Here is a 20,834-nt window from a genome sequence, read left to right as displayed (position 1 = left end):
GCAGGGGGGTTCCGCCAGGAGGAGCGGACCCGGCGGGGGGAGGCCGAGGCCCCCGCGCGCGCCCTGCGTTCCCACTCGCGCACACTTGCACGCCAGCCCTGGCCGGGTGGGGCTGTGGGCGAGGATGACCCCCACGGGCTTTCCCAGGGCCGGCCGCCCGCACACCCTCCCAGCTCCCCAGAGCCCAGTGACCCACGCGCAGCGGGAGAGCCCCAGACGGACCCCAGGACCAGCCGCCTGCCAGGAACCCGAGGGTCTGAAGTTCAGCCCCACCCCCGCCTCCGCCTACCCCTCCAACTCCGGACACACTTCCCCTCCCGCCGCCGTCCCAGCCGGCGCCCCAGCCCTCCCGCCTCCCGCACGAAGGTCCCGAGGAGCGCAGGTGAGGTGGCGCCCCACGCCCGATGGCCCCCGGGCCTCTTTCAGCACGCACCGAGCTGCCTCTGCACAGCTGGCGGGGGGTAGGAGGGACCCCCACCCGGGGATGAGACTGCAGGAAGGGGGCTGCGGAGTAGGCCAGGTGCGGCCCCGGCCTCTGACCTCCCTCTGCACCGCAGCGCGGTCCTTCCCAGGGCATGGGCAGCGTGAACCCGTCGGGCCTAAGCAGCCATCCCTGGAGCGGGAGGTTGGTGGGGTGGGGGTGGAGGACCCGGGGCCCAGCTTGGGCGAGGCTGCTCCACAGGAGCTCCACTGGCAGCCAAGGGGAGGCTGTGGAGGGGAGGCCACAGGAAGAGCCCGGGTGGAGGGGGTGAGGGGTGGGGGCGTCGGGCGCTGCTAGACCCGGGCGCTGCTAGACCCAAACGCCAGAGCTCTTCGAGGAGGATGCGGGAGACAGGGCAGATCTGGGACGAAAGGGGAGGTTCCCGCAGGCTCAGCAGTCGCCACAGCCCCCTCATGGTCATCAGCCCCCTCTGCTACACACACTTCCCTTGAGAGGGGGCCAAGGTGTGGCTCTGTGACCAGGGCAGCCATTCATTCGGTTACCCTGAGCCCCACTGGCCCCTGACCTCCCTAACTCCAATGAAATATACAAAAGTCTTCTGACAGCCCTTCCTCCCTGGTGCTTCCTTCCTCACAGAGGGTATTCCTGACCATGGGGACAGCCGACAGTGATGAGATGGCCCCGGAGACCCCACAGCCCACCCACGTCGATGTGCACATCCACCAGGAATCTGCCCTGGCCAAGCTCCTGCTGACCTGCTGCTCTGCGCTGCGGCCCCTGGCCACCCAGGCCAGGGGCAGCAGCCGGCTGCTGGTGACCTCGTGGGTGAGTGTGGCAGCCTGCCTTGTGGGGCTGTGGAAGGGACTCCCTAGTCCCCTCACAGCAGACCAACATAAGGGCCCCCCTCCTGCCACAGCAGCACCCTCTGCCAGCCTCCCTCTGAAAAGTACACTTTTGTGTCTTCTCACTTAGGGATGTGCTTCTCACTTAGGGATGTGCTTCTCTGGCCTTCTCAGTAAGAGCCTGGGGAGGGGAGGCTCTGGGCTGAATGGGGTGTGGAGGAGCCACTGACCATGCAGAGTTCCAGGCGGTGGAGCCCTGAATCCATCCTTTCCTCTGGGCCAAACTCAGGATGAGCCACTCTCCTCTCTCCTTCCTCTCCCTTCTCTTTTCTTCTCCACCTTCCTTTTTCTTCTCCTCCTCCCTCTTCCTTCTCCTCCTCCTCCTCTTCCTTCCTTCTCTTCTCTCTCTCTCTCTCTCCCCCACCTCTTTTTGGGGTTTTAGCCGTTAATCCCCACAGGGGCAAGTCCTCCTAGGAGCCAGGATCTTGGGTCCTTTATCATTCAGGTGATGCAGATCGTGCTGGGGATCTTGAGTGGGGTCCTCGGAGGATTTCTGTACATGCGCGGGTTCACCCTCCTGGTCTCCTCGGGAGCTGCCATCTGGACAGGGGCCGTGGTGAGTAGAGCAGGACGGTGCTCAACAGCCTGTGGGGGGTGTGGGGACATTACTCTCCTGATTGCCTTCCTCCAACATGGCACCACAGAATGCTGGCAGTCAGAAAGATCTGATTATCTAGGCCCATTCCCTGCCTGTAAAGATGAGCAAACAGCGGAGGGCAGTGGCGGCATGTCCTAGTCACACTGTCTGCTCTCCCAACACCTGCCCAGTGCTGCTCCCATCAGGCTGGCTGCCTGTCCCGGCCTCAGCAGTAAATGTCACCTAAGGATCTAAGGACCTGCCCATCTCCGGATACTTGTGTTGAGATGGGGGAGGCAGAACGTGCAGATAGTATGCGATCGCCCAGGAAGCGTCACCCCTTGGTTAGTCCCACTGTCCTCCACAGGCCCTGCACACAGTAGGAATCCATGAAGTATTGTCAATAGATGGGTGTGTACAATTTGCACAGGGGCTGGGTGGACTGGTCCTGGTACCTACACCCTCAGAATAGCAGTATAACACACATATTTACTGATAATCACCTTCACCCAACCTACGGCAAAATACCCGAATTAGTTACAGAATTAGCCAAACAGGATTCAGGTCCACCTGTCCACTGGGATATACTAGATTTCCTGTTCTTGAAGCCCAGTTGAATGGTTCACTGGGCACTGTTAGGACAGGCTTCTAGACCTAACCGTGCCCACCCTGTATAGATTCACCCTTTATTGAGACTTTCTTCAGCACCCTATGACTTTATCCACAAGATCCCACCATCCCTAGAACTTTGATAAAGCACTTGCTGTTGTTTAAAAAGGAAGGTTTAGAGAAGGAAGAGGGGCTCACACCTGGCTTGACCACAGGCTCTTGGGCGTCACTAAAGCAGGGCCTTCTGCGGCCTCGGGAGTTGGATCCCAGCTCCACCCTCTCAGCAGTTAACCTTACCGTGGATAAAAAGGCTTAGCATGAAACCTCCGGCCCAAGCAGAGTGTGCTGGGGAAGGGCCTGCTGCACGGAGTCTCTCTCATGGGAGGGGACTCGAATTCCCTGTGCTAAGCATCCTACTGGCTCAATCTCTCCCCAGGCTGTGCTGGCTGGAGTTGCTGCCTTCATTTATGAGACACGGCGTGGTACCTACTGGGTGAGTTCAGAGAAGGGCATGGGAGGGGACCAGCCTCAGGCTGGAGGCCACCCCAATCTCCTGCCCTATCACAGGCTTCTCTGGGCCTTGCCCTCTTTTCCCCAGACTGGACTCTGGGAGAGACTGAATCACGAAGATTTCTCTCTGCCTCCTCCCTCCCCAGTCTCTGCTGAGAAGTGTGCTAGATTTGGCAGCTTTCTGCACAGCCGTTGCTGCCCTCAAGCTTTGGAACGCAGATTTGGGATACAACAACTATTACAGCAGCATGTGCAATATCTCCACCTCGAGCTACTGGTACAACACCCCAGCCCCCACTAAGAGTCCAGAAGAAGTCAGAAGGCTCCAACTGTGTATCTCCCTCCTGGACATGCTGGAGGCAGGTGGCCAAGGGGGAGGGCAGCAGCAGGTGGGGCAGGGATGGCCAGGCCAGGCTGGGGGCAAGAGTTAGGTTCTTCACCAGAAATAGGTGTTACACCAAGCTTGATTATTGTCACCAAAGACAAAGTATCAGACAAAACAGAAGTGGCTCCTGCAGTTGTGGGTATTACAGACTAGTGGGAAATACAAGCATCAAAATAATAAATGAACCGATCCTGTAAGTGTAAAGTGCTGCAGAGATGTTCAATGCATGTTTTCCCTTGGTCCTTTCCAGTCTTAGAGGTTATAGGGAATCAAATCATAGCCCAAACCTGTCACTGTACAAATGAGGACACAGGCCCAGTGTGAAGGGTTTCCGGTCGCATTCTGCACACTGGATGCATTGACTTCCCCTCTTGAAGCCATAAACTTGGAGATAAAGGGGTAGAGGTTGCCCCAGATCAGCAAGGAGCATGGGGACAGAGCGGAAAGGCAGCCGTCATCCTGGGCTTACGGCGTTGGTCCTCTGTCCCCAGGCCCTGTTCATTACCCTTCAGGCCATGCTCTTGGCTGTCTGGATTCTGTTGCTTCTGGCATCCCTGGCCCCTCTGGGGCTGTACTGCTGGAGGATATTCTCAGACAAAAAGGTGAGTTCCTCAAGTGTGTGCCTGTGTGTTGGGGGCAGTGGAGCTGCTCAAAGGAGACAGGAATGGACAGTGGACAGTTTGGGGAGGAGAAAGGGGCCCATGACACAAATCCCAAGTACTATCATGCCTGTCTTTCTACCCCAGTGGTGGCCCAGTCCAGAAAGCCCCTGTCCCCAACAAAGTGGCCCCCAAGCCAAAGAGCCCAGGAATTTGGGGAAGTCCATATCCGTGCTATGCCTTTGCATCAGGTACCACCAGCTGATTCTGGTAGCTCACAGCTAAGCTGCCCTGGAGGAGAGACTCCACCCTTTCTCTCCCACTGACTGTTGTCTTGCCCTTCCTCCTCCCTTAGAAAAAAGACAAGAAGGAGATGTTAGAAGTGAGTGGAATCTAGCTGTGGCTCTCCCGATAATAACACCTGGTGCTCCTGCACTGGGAGTCCCTGCATCTGACTGCTGGAAGAAGAACCAGACTGGGAAAAAGAGACTCTTCAACAGCCCCAGTTATCCTGCCCCTAGGACCACAGCCACAGCCCTGCTCTAGCATCACTTGCCCATTCCTTGCACCCCTTCCCCATCCTGCTCCGATTCATGTTGCCTCCTAAGCAGTCATGTGATAATAAACTCTCATGTTATTGTGGCCAGGTTCTTGCTTAGTTATTCTTCCCAGGAATTTCTCTTGGCTGGGGGAGGAAGTGGAGAAGGAGTCGACAGCAAACCTCAGACACTCTTAGCTCCCCAACCTCCTGCCTCAGGGTTGCTGGCCTTGGAGCTAGACCCTCTTTGAGGCCGGTCCTGTGGCTATAGCTTCAAAGGCCTAGAAATAAAGGATGAAGGGGGCTGAGACTCTGAGATGCTGACATTTAAGAAGGTGAATGCTTGGCAATTTAAGAATTAGAATTTTTTGTAAAATTTTGACTGTCTGAAAAGTTAAGTAGACAACTGATAGGACATCCAGCAATACGGCAAGATAGAACCCCTTACAAATTGTCCCATAAAAATTCCTAAAACTGCTGGATAACATATGAATCATGTATTTTTTTAATAAAAAAATGGTTTTTACTTAGAAGCATTCAGAATATCAACAAAACAGCTGCAACTTTTTTTTTGCAATTACAGAGTCGTATTCAGTTAACAGAACAATTATTTCATATAAGCTGCATCAGAGACAACTGAAGATGAAAAAACTACCATCCCCATATATAACTAACTTGTGCTGTGCACCAACAAGAGCCTGCTTTAAACTTCCATGCCAATTTACAACCCCCAGACTGTACCACGCGAGGTTAGTGGCTATTGAAAATACCAGGAGGACAGGGCTATCTAAACACACATTCGGTAGTGTGTTAACTATACAAAAGAAGACTGTACCGTTTAAAAACAAATCTTACACAGCCTTACATTTCCAATTTTTTCTTTAAAAGGAGTGAGTTGTGTACAGGGGGGTTCAATGCTTTATAGACAAGAAAACAAAACTGCGCTAGAACCAACTTCCTCATCATCTTCCTCTTCCTCCTCATCCTCTTCATCTTCCTCATCTTCCTCCTCTTCCTTCTTTTTCTTGCCTTTTTCAGCCTTGACAACTCCCTTTTTGGCTGCCTCAGGCCTTCCTTTAGCTCGATATGCAGCAGTATCCTTTCAGTGTTTTTCCTTCAGCATCGCGGCTTCTTTTCATAAGGCTGCTTGTCATCGGCAGCAGAGTTACTCCACGTCTCTCCAGCTTCTTCGCAACATCACCAATGGACAGACCAGGATGTTCTCCTTTGATTTTTGGGCGATACTCAGAGCAGAACAGGAAAAAGGCCGAAGGAGGCCTCTTGGGTGCATTGGGATCCTTGAACTTCTTTTTTGTCTCCCCTTTAGGAGGATATAGGTTTTCATTTCCTTCTAATAACGGGCCTTATCCGCCTTTGCCATATCTTCAAATTTTCCTTTCTCTTTAGCAGACATGGTCTTCTACCTCTCTGAGCACTTCTTAGAAAACTCTGAGAAGTTGACTGAAGCATCTGGGTGCTTCTCCTTATGCTCCTCCCGACAAGTTTGCATAAAAAATGCATATGGTGACATTTTGCCTCTCGGCTTCTTAGGATCTCCTTTGCCCATGTTTAGTTATTTTTCCTCAGCGAGGCACAGAGTCGCCCAGTGCCCGTCCGGCTCTCACTTGCCCCGGCGCTGTCTCTATAGAGCTCAATGTACTCGAATCATGTATTTTTAAAATTCATGACTATACTATCAATAAAAAGATGGAAGCCATCAAAGCCCACAGTAGATGTTGGAGCCAGAATTCAGAGAGTGGAGGCCAGTATCTGCCTGCATCAGTCCCACAACCACCCACATACTCAGTCTTCCACTTGAAGGGCACGCAGGGCTCAGCATGTAGTTGTATTCATGGCTAAGTTATATTATAGTAAAAGGAGACACAAGGTGGGGGGGGGCGGGGGACACATTAGTGGACTCTGGAAGAAAAATCCAGGCACAGGCTTTCTATTTCATCCCACAGTGAGAGGCCACACAGTAACACAGCAGTGTTTCCACCCAGGGAAGCCCACCTAGGACTCCAAGACCAGGGTTTTGATTGAGAGCTGGCCACACAGGCAGTCTCTCTGCCTGCACAGCTACTGCAATTTCAGACTCCCAGAAGAAAAGCCAGTGTCCATCTGAAATCACATTGTACGGTCCTGGCGAGCTGATAGAGTGGAATTTAGTACACAGGCACACAAACCACCTTATCAGCACAGGAACATTCCAGAAGCCCAATTCCTAGAAGACAGCAAAGGGTAGCAAAACCTTGTAAAGGGCAGCCCCCTCTGTTAACTCTTTCCTGCTCACTGCCCTAAGGGCATCTGCCAACCTCTTGCAACCCAAAACTGCACTTAATAACTATGTGAAAGACAGTAAATACCACCTAAACTGGAGAGTCACAGTGAAGGATCCAGTATAAATCTTCAATTTCAGAGAACAATTGGAAGGAAAAATCCACTCCATCAAGGGAGGTGACAAGTTAACTCTTGGTGAAAGGGGTCAGATGAAGACTCATGAATACATGCACTTAATGGATGGAATTCCCACTCCTTGGACAAACCCCCAAACCATGAGAAAATAATTTAAAGGTCCTCAAGATGACAATGACTCCTGACACCTGTCAGAAACAAATGCAAATTCTGCCTGGAGAAATTTACCTTCAACTAAGTCCTTAAAAGATCTGCATGACTATATTTTTTAAAGTGAGACAAGAAAGCAAAAAAAAAAAAAAAAAAAGGATGATGATTATAAATTAAGTTTATGAGTAACTGCAATAAATACAAATGGATAAAATGGTCCATTTGAAATGCAATACAGACTGTATTTTTATCAAACTCATCCATATGCTATTTAAATGAAACACGACGAAAGCAAAGATACAGAAAAATAGTAAAAAGATGGGGAAAAAGATATAACAACCAAATTAGTATGGCTCTATTAACGTCAGCCTTTAAGGTTACGAGCGTTCCTGGAGACAGAGGCCACTCGTGGTCAGTCTCACAGTTGTTCCCTCCTTCCTTACTAACAGAATTCCAGTTTTGTTCTGTTTTCCAGTCGCTACTCCCAGCCTTCCTTGCAACTGAGGATTGTGATATCCCACACTCCCAGCCAGTGAGGAGTCGAGATAATTCACTGGGAACAGAAAGAATTGGCTGGTTTCCCTACTTTCTGCCCTCTGCTTTCTCCCCTTCTCCCAGGAATCAGGACCCCTTACCTGACACTGGAGGAGCCATCCTGTGGCCAAGTGAGTAATAGCCACAGGCAGGAAATGATAGAAAAGACCGAGGAGCCTGGACCCTCAACCACATAATTGAATATGCCCAACCAATCCTGAATACTTACCTTTTTTTAAATTATACTTTAAGTTCTGGGGTACATGTGCAGATCTTGCAGGACTGTTGCATAGGTACACACATGCCATGGTGGTTTGCTGCCTCCATCCCCCTCTCACCTGCATCAGTCATTTCTCCCAATGTTACCCCTCCCCAACCTCCCTATCCCCTGCTGTCCCTTCCCTAGCCCCCCACTCCCCAACAGACCCCAGTGTGTGATGTTCCCCTCCCTGTGCCCATGCGTTCTCATTGTTTAACACCCATCTATGAACAGCTCTATATGAGAAAAAATAAATGCCTTGCTGGCTTTTTTAAAGGAATTTTTAAAATTTACAAATAGCAACAAAACTATAAAGAACTTAAATATAAATCTGGATACTCAAGACATTGGTAAAGAAAATTATAAAACTTTATTGACAAAGATCAGTGAATACCTAAATAAATAAGAAGATATATACCATGTTCATAGATGGGAGGACTCCATTTTGTAAAGATGGCATATCCTGCAAATTCAATGCAATCAAAACCAGCGTCTCACCAGAGTTTTCTTATTATTTGATTTGGCCAATTCTCAGGTTGATGCAGAAGATCAAAATATCAAGAATGTCAAAGAAAACTTCCATGTCCCCTGAAATCCAAATAAATAGATAGACAATGCAAGGAGTCAAACCAGACTATGACCCCTGTTGGCAGAGCTGTCCCAAGCAACAGGGGAATAAAGCTGACATGGTGCTCTGGAAGAGTTCTGAACTTGCAGTCAGAGACATAAGCACAAATCTCAGCACTCCCACTTCCTAGCTCCTTGACCTTGGGTCAGCTACAAAAACTTCCTGAGCAACAATCTTTGTATTTGTAAAATGTGGATAATTATATCTTAAAAAAGAAAACAAGGCTAATGTAAGGATCAAATGATACATAATTCTAGAAGTATCTAAAAACTGGATCCCTACAATATGAATTCATCAAATAAATGTGGATTACTATCAAAAAATTGGGGAGAACAGAAAGGACTCACCTTCTAGAATGGGCATGAGGAAAACCAGAGCTATATACATCATCAGTGGGACTGACCACACAGAAACCATAGAAGGTGTGGTTCTCAGTGCACAGGAGCAGCGTGAAGTTGCCTTTGGCAGAGACTGGTGTTGTTCCCCAATTTTCATTCTTGCTTCCTTTATTTCTTGTAATAGATCCCCTGGATAAAAATTGGACACATAGCTTCTTGGAATGGAGACTAGATTTCCCAGCCTCCTTTGGTGACTGAATTCTAGGTAATGACATCCTTTAAGACAGAGGTGCCCTTTGCCCCCATGTTCTTTTTTTGATGCTTGGAGTGCAGGTGTAATAGCAGCACTATAATAAATGCTTATAGTTTTATTTGTCTCAGCATTAATTTTGAATATTAACTGGACTTTCCTATACCAGTAGCAGGGCTCAGTTGCCCTCAATACAGTTTCCAGTTCTATACTTCATACCCATTCCTCTGCGTGGCCAACCCAGATAGCTGCCTTATACAACTGCCTCCTGGTGACCAGCTCACTATGGAACAACTGGATACAGCCTGCTCCACTGGCCCTGCTGACCCCCACAGCCTGCACGGACTGTGCAGACATGCAGCAGTGACCATCTCTGCATTCTCCTGGAACTCATACCTGCTTGCTCTAAATCCACCAACCAAAACTCCCTGTGGGAAACCAATTTAGATCACGCCCTGGACCCAGTAAAGGGGTCCCATTCTCTCTCTCCCTGCCTGTGCTCCCTAACCTCCAGGCATGCTACGTGGACCCCAGAGTCTGAAAACACTAAAATCTCTTAACTTTCACATTGTGGTTGTGTCACTGAAGCCATGTCAGAATTCTGACCCCTATGGCAAGGCTTCCCCAAAGGGACCCATGCAGGTGGATGTCCTGCTGGTGCTCTTTTGTCCAGGCCTCTGTTAGCTGCTGTGGACAGTAGCTACCAGCCAAGCTGATGGAAAAAAACTGTTTTGAATAAAGAGTTTCATTTAAAACATGGACTGGCTGGGTATAGTGGCTCACACCTATAATCCCAGTATTTTGGGAGGCCAAGGTGGGCAGATCACCTGAGGTCTGGAGTTCCAGACCAGCCTGGCCAACCTGGAGAAACCCCAGCTCTACTAAAAACACAAAAATTAGCTGTGCATGGTGGCGCATGCCTGTAATCCCAGCTACTCAGGAGGCTGAGGCAGGAGAATCACTTGAACCCAGGAGGCGGAGGTTGTAGTGAGCCAAGATTGAGCCATTGCACTCTAGCCAGGTCAACAAGAGTGAAATCCCATCCAGAAAAAAAAAAAAAAAAAATGGACCTAGAGCAAGTTACCTTGGGCCATGTGGTGATTTGGGAATAATATCCATTTACTGAAGAGCAATGGGACAGAGAGTGTGCCCCATGCACAACATACTAATCCTGCGGTGCCTGCCTAGGTGTGGATGTGTAAAAAAAGCTCGTGTTTGTTTACATATTCTGTCCCTCACAGCCAGAAATAATTCTAGTTAATAAATTTTCACCTCAAAAAGAATCATCCAAAATGTGCATGCACTTAACAACAGAGCTTCCAAGTACATGGAACAACTGTGGACAGAACTGAAAGAAGTTGTCAAATCCACAGTTACAGCTGGAGACACAACATTCCTTTCTCAGTAATAGGTAGCATGAGCAGACAGAAATTAGCAAGGATATAGAAGAGGTGAACCACACCTTCAACAACTGGATCTCATTACATTTATAATACAATCCACAATAACATTAGAATACACATTCTTTTCAAGTGTTCATGGAACATTCACCGAGACAGACCATATCCTTGGTTATGAAACAAATCTCAACAAATTTAAAAGAATTAAAATCATATAAGGTATATTCTCTAAACCATAATGAACTGTAAACCAACAAATGAAAAGTAATGGGAAAATCTCAAAAAACTTGAAAATGAAACAACGTATTTCTAAATAATTCATTGATCAAAGAAGTCTCAAGGGAATTAGAAAATATTTTGAACAGAATAAAAATGAAAATTCTTCTTAATGAAATTTGTAAATACAGCTAAAGCAGTGCTTAGAGGGAAATTCATAGTATTAAGTATTTGTATGAGAAAAGAATAAGAAAGTTCTTAGATCAATAATTTAAATTTTATCTTAAGAAACTAAAAAAAGAAGAGCAAATAAATGCAAAATTACCTCAAAGCAAAATAGAAGAAAGAAAATTTTAAAGAAAAAAATTGATTAAATAGAAAAAATTAGGGAAATCGATGCAACTAAATGCAGGTTTGTTGAACAGATTGAAAAACCTCTAGCAAGAGTGACAAAAAATTATAATAATAAGAGAAACTGGCCAGGCGTAGTGACTCATGCCTATAATCTGAGGACTTTGGGAGGCCAAGATGAGTGGATTGCTTGAGCCCAGGAGTTTGAGACCAGCCTGAGCAATGTGGCAAAACCCCATCTCTACAAAAAAATACAAAAATTATCCAGGCATGATGGTACACATCTGTGGTCCCCATTACTCTGGAGGCTGAGGTGGGAGGATCACCTGAGCCCAGGAGGTTGAAGCTGCAGTGAGTCCCATGATCGCACCACTGCACTCCAGCCTGGGCAACAGAGTGAGACTGTCCAAAAAAACGAAAAAGGGAAATTACACAAATTACTAATATTCAGAATGAAATGGGGGCTATCACTACAAGCCCCATGTAAACTAAAAGGATAATAAGGGAATGTTATGAACAATTCTATATACTTCAAAATTCAACCACTTAGATGAAATAAACTAATTCCTCAAAAATCGTGAACTACCAACTTATCCAATGTGAATTAAATGACATGAATGGTGCTCCATCTGTTAAAGAAATTGAATTTATAGTGAAAAACCTTCCAAAAAGAAATCTCCTGGCCTGGATGCTTTTACTAGATAATTCTACCGAATAGTTAAAGAAGAAATAACACGAATTCTACACAATCTCTTCCAGAAAATAGAAGAGGGAAGCTTCCGAACTTATTTTATGGGCTCTCAGGGTATTTTGGTCACCCTGAGACCAAAATCAGACAGTACAAAAAAGAAAAACTATAGACCATCCTCCAACAAGAGTCTAAAGAAGAAAGACCACATGATCTTATCAACTGATGCAGAAAAATCATTTGACAAAATTCAACTTCAAAATATGCTTTTTAAAAAAAATTCTCAGTAAACTAGACATAGAGAGAAACTTCCTCAAATTGAGAAAGAGCAGAAACCTGCAGTTGTCACTATACTTAATGATGAAAGACGGAATGCTTTGTCCCTAAGATAGAGAAAAAGAGAAAAAATGAGTCCTCCCACCACTTCCCATCAATATCATACTGGAGGTCCTGGCCAGTACAGTAAGGCAAGAAATTAAAAAGGCATATAGATTAAACAAGAAAAAGAAAAACTGAACCTATTTGAGATGACAATAATTGCCTACACAGAAAATCCCAGCTACTCGGCTGAGGTGAAGAATCGCTTGAACCCAGGAGGCGGAGGTTGCAGTGAGCCGAGATTGCGCCACTGCACTCCAGCCTGGAGACAGAGTGAGACTCCGTCTCAAAAAAAAAAAAAACTATATGAGAGGAAAAAAATTTTGCAAACCATATGTCTGGTAAAGAACTTGTATCCAGAATATATAAAGAACCCTCAAAACTCAACAGAAAGAAAGCTAAACCCAAGTTTCTAAACTCATTTTTAAACCCAAGTTTTATAAATGAGCAGTAGACTTAGACACTTCACCAAAGAAAACATACAGATCACAAATAAGTACAGGAAAAGATGATCAAGGCCGGGAGCGGAGGCTCACACCTGTAATCCCAGCACTTTAGGAGGCCGAGGCGGGCAGATCACGAGGTCAGAAGCTCCAGACCAGCCTGACCAACATAGTGAAACCCTGTCTCTACCAAAAATACAAAAATTAGCCAGGCATGGTGGAGCAGGCCTGTAGTCCCAGCTACTCTGGAGGCTGAGGCAGGAGAATCGCTTGAACCCAGGAGGGGGCAGTTGTGGTGAGCCAAGATGGCGCCACTGCACTCCAGCCTGAGCAACAGATCAAGACTCTGTCTCAGAGTAAAATAAAATAAATTTTAAAAAAATAAATAAAAGGGACGGGGGCGGTGACTCACGCCTATAATCCCAGCACTTTGGGAGGCCGAGGCAGGTGGATCACGAGGTCAAGAGATCGAGACCATCCTGGTCAACATGGTGAAACCCCGTCTCTGCTAAAAATACAAAAATTAGCTGGGCATGGTGATGTGCGCCTGTAGTCCCAGCTACTCGGGAGGCTGAGGCAAGAGAATTGCTTGAACCCAGGAGGTGGAGGTTGCGGTGAGCTGAGATCACGCCATTGCACTCCAGCGTGGGTAACAAGAGGGAAACTCCATCTCAAAAAAAAATAAAAATAAAAATAAATAAAAGAAAAGATGATCAACACCACCAGACATTAGGTAAATACAAATTAAAACCATGATCAGATGCTACTACACAGAAATTAGAGTGAGTAAAATCGAAAACCCAGGCAATACCAGATGTTGACCAGAATGCAGAACGGTACCGCCACCTAGAAAACACTTTGGCAGCTTCTTCTAAATTTAAGCCTACGTGATATGACTCAGTGATCACACTCCAGGATAGTTACCCTAGAAAATTAAAGCTCATGTTTATGCAAAAGTCTGTATGGAATGTTTATAGCAGCTCCATTCATAATCACCAAAAACTAGAAGTAACACAAATGTCCCCGCATGGGTGAATGGATAAAATGTAGGAACATTCACACATACTAGAATACTAGCAATAAATGGGACAAACTATTGATACACACAATCACATGAATGAATCTTAATGTCATTACGCTGAGGGAAAGAGGCCAGTCCCCAAAGGTTATATACTGCATGATTCCACTGATATGATACTCTCAAAAAGTAGAAACTATAGTGATGGAGAACAGCTCAATGGCCCTGTGGTTAGGGCTGGGAAGAGGGTATGACTGAGAAAGGGACAGCCCAAGGAAGATTTGGGGGGTGACAATACTGTTCTTTATCCTGATCATGGTGTTGGTTACATGAATCCGACATGTGTTAAAATTCACAGAACTGTACGCAGAAAAGGTCGGCTCTGCTATAGTGATAATTAATAATAAGAATCCAAAATAATAATGAGTTTGAGATGATTTTTCCTGTCTCTATCGACATCCCAAAGTTATGTCCAGATGTGCATATTCATGTCCCCATCAAGATAGGAACTTCAAGCCCATGGCTTTAGATGTGTTTTCCAATACACAAATTGCTTTTGAATTTTTATTTTGGATGAAAGGTTGCAGTGGCATGACATCTGATTTCCTACAGAAGAGAAAATCAGAGACACAGGACTTTCCAAGGCAGCTGGGGAGGGGGCAGGGTGGCTGTGGGAAGAGAAGCAGGGAAAGGGAGGGAGAGCCTGAGGAGCGACGCGGAGGGGAGCTGCTTTCCCAGACTCTGATCCTCCAGACACAAGACACAAAGGAGGTTGCCAGCTTCTGAGAGTAAAAGACCCTTTTTGAGCAGAAGGAAAAACTGCGTGGACATTCATTTATGTGAGTGAAGAATGGTAAGAATTTACATCCAACCTAACCATTAAAGGACTGATTTAGAAGCACTTAGAAGAAAAATTCATACCATCTTTAGCCTGAGAAAGTAATTTACCAGGTCTTTATTTCGGTTTTACTCTGCCAATGTTTCTTAGGACAATGTTTTCTCACCTTAATGATTAAAATGCAAAACAGAATTAAAACAAGGTTAATTTTAAGTGCAAACGCCTGGTTCCATATCTGAATTCTCTTACAAGCCAGCTAGATGTGATTAACTCTGCCACCTAGGGGCTACAAAAAGTTTTCCCCAGGAAAAAAATAGAAAAGAAAACATGAACTCTTACATGCATTTCTTTGAAAAGTATTCATTCATTCATTCATTCATTGAACTAACACTTCTCATGTGGCAGGCACTGTCAGCAATGGAAAGGGAACTGTGAACAGATTGGACAGTCCCCTGCCTCCCCCAACCCACAGTGATGTTGAGGAGTGCAGGCCAAGAAGTCATGACCTGTTCCCCTCCTCTGTCTGGTGCGCCCCAGGCCACCTGCTCTACTCCAGCCAACTGGTCAGAATCACACCATGCAGGCTTTTTCCTACTGCTCCACTGTCTCCAGCCAGTTTCTCCTAGTCCCACCTCATCGGCTCTAGGACACACAATTCAGGAATTGGACACAGAACTGGACACACAGTTAGGTTTTCCAGTTCTGAGCTGGAGTCCACCCCAGTCACAGCCCACCCTACCTGATCATCCACAGTGATGCTGGCCTGGTCCTGCCCCAACCCTGGCCCAGTGAGATGCAGGGCTGCCGATTCACTGGGAAGACCCTCTCCACTAAAAAGAATGGTGTGGAAACAACCTGCAGGAAAGGATCTACTTGGAAACATGAGTGCCACCCCACAAAGAGCCCAGGAGTGGCCTCTCCTCCCTCCCCACCCACCCAAGTCTAGGGGCACAGAGAAATCTGCCCCCTCCCCAGCAGAAGCAATGTGACTCAGGACCCAAAGTAGAATGCCCTGAGGACGCAGCCCCAGTCCCCCAGCACAATGTGTCACCTTTAGCCCCAAAGACAAGGATTTCTTAAACAAAACATAAAAAGCACAAGCCATAAAGAAAAGGACTGATAAGTCCAAATCCACTAATATTAAAACTTTCTGATTCTCAAAAAATGAAGGAAGCAAATGAAGATAAGCCACATAACGTGATAAAATATTAGTTAAAACATAATTAACAAAGGACCAATATCTGAAAGGTATTAAGTTGAACCATATGAAACTGCCATTCTTCATAGGTCAAAAATGTTCAAATGCCAGCAATTTCATATGAAGAATTCTTATAAATCAGTAAGGCAGACAACACAACAGAAAAAATTGCCAAAGATCTGACACTGTATTGGCCCAAATGGCTAATAAATATCAGAAATGTGTTCAACATCATCAATAACCAGGTAGTCAAATTAAAACCTCAATAAGATAACATGAACTAAATCCACAGAAGGTAAAGTCTGGCACTGCCAGGTGCTGGTAAGGATGTGGAGCCATGTTTGTACATGGCTGGCAGAAATGTAAACTGGTACAACCATTTTGAAAAACAGGCATGAACTAGCAAACTTTAAAGATATGACTTAGGATTCCACCATTGCATTTCAAGGTATATACCCAGATATACAAATTCCCAAGGCCATATGTGCAAAAAGGATTATAAATACATTGTTTATAATATCCCCAAACTAGAAACAATACCAATATCCATCATCAGTAGAATGGATATATCCATTGTTGCAAATTCCCAGAGGAGAAAATTACACAGTAATCAATAACCTACCACTACATAAAACTGAGAAAAATACGCAAGACAAAAAATTATCTTCAGTAAGACTCTGTTTATAGAAAGTTCAAAATAGACAAAACCGACTTATATCCTTTAGGAATGCCCACAAAAAAGGAAACAAATCTAGAGAAAAGCAAAAAAGTAATTTGCACAAGAGTCATTATATGGCTCATTTCTGCAGGGAGGGAGAGAGGGAGGGACTGTTATTAGGGGATTGGGGATGCTTCTGGGGTAATGAGCTATTCCTTGATTTGGTGATACATTATGTTTGTTCATAATTAGTCATATAACTATATGTGCTTAATGTTCATTTGTATATATATTTTATATAAAAAGAAAACGAAAGAACTCAAAGTTCTGTCAAAGTCAAATATCTTTAGACAAATCTTAAGGATAAAGGAAATGAAAATTCCATCAAGGTGGTGCAGTGACCTAGGTAGGAGTTTACAGATTATAATCTGGCTTGAAAATCAGAAATTATATGAACCAAATCTAAGAGAGACAGCTAAATGACCACCTCCTTTAGGTAACAAAGTCACTCTTTTAGACTCTAAATAGGATTCAGGGGGTCCCATTAGTGTCACATAGTGTAGACACATCCCAACTGTATTCTCTAGTTAAGAAGTTCAGCAAGATGGAAACTCATTTCCCAAAATCAAGAACCACAAGTTAAAAAGAGAAATTGTATGCTGAGCAGCCCTTTTGAGGCAGGAGATGGTAGAGGGAACCAGAGACTGGACCCAGGGCAGAATGAGTGAGAGCAGAAGCAAGGTGAAGGGGCGAGTGAGCAAGAAGTGAGGTAAGAAGCAGGGTTGAGCAGCCAAAACAAAACTTAGATTTTTAAAAAGTGCGTAAGGAGCCCTCATGGCCTGCTAGATCTGGAGCAAACTGTCAGGAGCAGTGCCTCAGAGATGGGCATGCACATTAGACAGAAGAAGTATCCTTAAAAATGTTCCTGTATGGTAATCAGCTATTTAAGGTTCATGCATATGGACTGCATATCATGCATGTACTTAAAATTATGGGATGAAGATGACTCGCAAGCACACGAAGGCCAAAGTATTAAATAACCAAGCAATCTACCTGCCTATCAAAAGGCAGACACTGGCTAGAGGTTGGGCAGTCTTGGGCAGAGAAGAGAAAAAACATAAAAAGAAATCAAAGTACACCAAAGTGACACTGATCTCATTTCACAGAGGTCAGTCCACTCTCCCATCTCGGAGACTGTAATACTGTGCTTCACACACTGTTGCTCCTTTGCTATCTGTGTGTATCTTGACCAATTCCTTGTTCAGGAAACAAGAGGCTGGAACTGCATGGCATCGTCCAGTAACACTTGCAAGGAGAACAAAATAAACATCAGGGATAATAAACATAAACACCCCAACATCAGGGATGCCACCAGTTCCAGAAACGTTTGCTAAAGTTGATCAAATGAATCGGGTTATTTTTGTCATACCCACAAAGTCAGAAGGCACTCAGGACACATAGCATTGCTCCAAGAATGCAATTCTCCACGTCTGACTGCTGAAACCAACTATTGTTAAGCTGAGACCAGCTTTATCTACCACTGCTGAGATAACGCGCTGCTCTAGGACTAATTTTGCCCAGTGCCATTGCCCACCAGCTGGAACTTGCCAGCTCCCCAGAGCCTTACTAGTGTCAATGAACTTTCTCAAAAAGCAATGGGTAACATTCCATAAAACCTCCAGCCTTCTCTTTGTTCTTCCAGTGTGCATGTGTGTCCCAAATGGCAATCCTTTCTTCCCAAATAAATAATTTAATTTAGAGCCCAGTCTCTATATTTTTATTTTGACTTCAACAACTTGAAGCCAGAAAGAGTGGGAAATGCAGTCAAGGAAGCTGAGGCTGGACTTAAGCACTGAATGAAATGAAGAAATGCAATAATAGAAAGGCCTTGTGAGCATGAACTCCCATGCCACAGCTGAATTAATAAAGGACCACCAGGGCCGAGCATGGTGGCTCACGCCTATAATCCCAGCACTTTGGGAGGCCGAGGCGGTCGGATCACAAGGTCCGGAGGGTCGAGACCATCCTGGCTAACACAGTGAAACCCCGTCTCTGCTAAAAATACAAAAATCAGCCCGGTGTGGTGGCACGTGCCTGTAGTCCCAGCTACTCGCGAGGCTGAGGCAGAAGAACAGCTTGAACCCGGGAGGTGGAGGTTGCCGTGAGCCAAGATCGCGCCATTACACCCCAGCCTGGGCGACAGAGCAAGATTCCATCTCAAAAAAAAAAAGACCACCGGGTTTGGAGGCCCGGCAACAGATGAGAATAACCTAGGCGATGTTATACCCAGTGAGCTTGAGGAACACATGTCTGTCCCTGCCATGTAGAGGAAGACAGCACCTGGCATTTTATTTGCGCACAGCACACGCGCATTAAATATTTGCTGAGTGAATCCCAAATCAGGAGCGTTTCCAAACTCCCTGAAGCTTCGCTACCGGGACACGAGGTGGCGCTGTTCGCATTCATGGGCCGGGGAGGCGGGGCTTAGCAAAAGTCTCCCTCATCATTGGCTGTTAGAGAGTGAGCGGCAAGCAGGTTGTCCATTGGATACCAGGATATGGCGGCTCCCTCGCTGGGAGGACTACACACTTTGGTTCTTTAACTTGACCTGGGGATAACACGGCCCGCCAGCAGGGTGGCTGAGGGGAAGGCCTCGGCCCTGGGCCGCAAACAGGAATTGAGGGTCGGGAGCCGAAGCGGAACTGGAGCCGGCGCCACAAGACGCGGCCCCGAGGGGCGCCTCCACCCAGTGGCCCTCCCCCACCCCACTCCCGGGGCCCTCCTGCCCCGGCGTCACCCGGCTGCGCTAGGACCTCCAAAGGTGGCCTCTGGGAGCCCTCTGCCTCACCTCCTCTCCAGGGTCAGGCTGTAGAAAGGACAAGCTCCTCTGCCGTCCGTGGTGGGCATGGAAGGAGGGCAAGTGATGGCAGCCGAGGTAATGGGGTAGCTAAGCTTCTGTGCGATCACTCCGACCCCATCTCGATGGACAAGGATTGTCCCATCTGTTTCTACACCTGTTTCCCAAATAGGCAGTGCTGTCCTCTCTAAGGAAGCACCCACCTGGCCCGAACATGCCACGCTTTCTTTGCGGCTGCCTTGCCTCCTCAACCAATTGTAACCCCTTGGAATCAGGACTGTTTCCTGTGTTGGCCTCTCCCTGCAGCCTCGCCTGCAAAGGCCTCTGTCCCTTGCCTGAGATGCCCTAGCAAATGGGTCTTTTCGAACATTACCCACCTCAACCTAAGTCCTCAAGCTAAGTCCGGTTCTCTGCCTATTCAGAACAGGATGCGGCTTTACTGTCATGCCATTGCCTACCTGGGAAGGGGAATTGCCGGGTGGCAGGTGGCAGAGAATTCCTTTGGAACTCCAAATTCTTTCTTCAGCTTAGTCTTCCCTATGATTCTGACATTTTCTGCCTAAAGGGAGAGCACATGGGTTGAGCTTGGGTTCTCAGAATAGAGGGGTGGAAAGAAAAGTGGGTATGCCTGAGAGGATTCATTTTTGAGCCTTCTTCCCAACAGCAGTATGTGGCCAGCCCTGAAGACAAAAACAAGAGAAAGGAATGAGATGAAAGTGTCTGTCCCCTGGCTTCCTCTGTGCCGGATCACAGTCTGGCTTGTCACTGTTCTGCCAAAGCCACCGATTTGTTGGGGTGGCTGTGTCCTGCAAGTCTTCCCCTATCTATTAGCCATGCCCTCTCCTTGCTTCTTCTCACTTAGCTAAAAGTGAAAATGGCTTCCAACTGCACCGAGCCTCAGGGCACTTCACCTCCCCTGGTGATGTCCTTGCCCCTGCCTCATCTTGGTAAAGAGTCCCTTCTTTAGACCCGTCACTCCTTCTCAGCATGCGGTTTTCTAGCAGGACCCTAACTGACTTTTCTGACTTTTCTTTTTCTTCATCTTTACTCCGCTTTGATCCTGGAATCAACTCCATTTACAATAGAATATCTACAACTGCCGGCTGCTGCGCTAAGCGTTGGCCATGCAGAGATAAGAGGCAAAGGTTACAGTCCATGGATATCTTGGGAGACCAAGGCTATGATGGAGGTCAGCACCAGATGGGGGCACAGCAGGGAGAGGAAGATGATCAAGGGAGACATCAGAGAGTCAGCAGCAGCCAGGCAAATGTTGGAAGGGGCAGAGTGTTCCAGGGAAGGGCTGTGTGCAGAGATAGGAGCTTAGGTGGGCTGGTATCGCTGGGACTGATGAGAGGTCAGACCCTAGAGGTACACACACAAGCCAACATATCCCAGTGGGCAGCCTCTGGAGAACTGGGGCAGGGTAGAAAATGGTCAGATTCCCACTGTGGAAGGTCATTCTCGCAGAGGCAGACTATATTTGGAGGAGGCAAGTTTGGGAGCAGGAAGGCCAGTAGGGGGTTACTGTAGGAATTCAGGTAAAGCACAATCCAAAACAGTGCAGGAGGGAATGGAGTGCAGGAGATAGAGGAAGCAATTCTCAGGAAATAGAACTTGCTGGGGTACTGGGTGTGACCGGGAGGAGAAGAAATA

At 46.8% G+C, this 20,834-nt stretch overlaps 2 protein-coding genes across 4 annotated transcripts in view; one reads left to right on the top strand and one right to left on the bottom strand.

Moving 5' to 3' along the window:
• Positions 1–19,460, bottom strand: part of TMEM176B (transmembrane protein 176B) — a 28,177-nt gene extending 8,717 nt beyond the window's left edge. The window contains exon 1 of one of the 2 annotated variants that reach the window (XM_035254390.3): positions 19,173–19,460. The gene's annotated coding sequence lies outside the window, so the exon portion shown is untranslated. Of the gene's footprint in view, positions 1–196; positions 259–19,172 lie in introns of those variants that run through there. The other variant, XM_035254389.3, reaches the window with a different exon arrangement.
• On the top strand, positions 306–4,666 carry TMEM176A (transmembrane protein 176A). Of its 2 annotated transcripts, none has more exons than XM_002751843.7 (7): positions 306–382; positions 1,079–1,267; positions 1,790–1,900; positions 2,967–3,023; positions 3,187–3,399; positions 3,917–4,027; positions 4,380–4,666. In XM_002751843.7, exons 2-7 carry the CDS (start codon positions 1,094–1,096, stop codon positions 4,419–4,421), a joined length of 708 nt encoding a protein of 235 aa, XP_002751889.4. In that variant the 5' UTR covers positions 306–382; positions 1,079–1,093; the 3' UTR covers positions 4,422–4,666. The 2 variants fall into 2 exon arrangements, with proteins under 2 accessions (XP_002751889.4, XP_078199591.1); XM_078343465.1 differs by having other exon boundaries at positions 3,187–3,403.
• Positions 19,461–20,834: the final 1,374 nt, after the last annotated feature.

Source organism: Callithrix jacchus, chromosome 11 (assembly GCF_049354715.1).
Source record: "Callithrix jacchus isolate 240 chromosome 11, calJac240_pri, whole genome shotgun sequence".
NCBI classification, from domain to species: Eukaryota; Metazoa; Chordata; class Mammalia; order Primates; family Cebidae; genus Callithrix; species Callithrix jacchus.
Note: the sequence above shows the minus strand (reverse complement) of the source record. Positions and strands in the feature narration are given on the sequence as shown.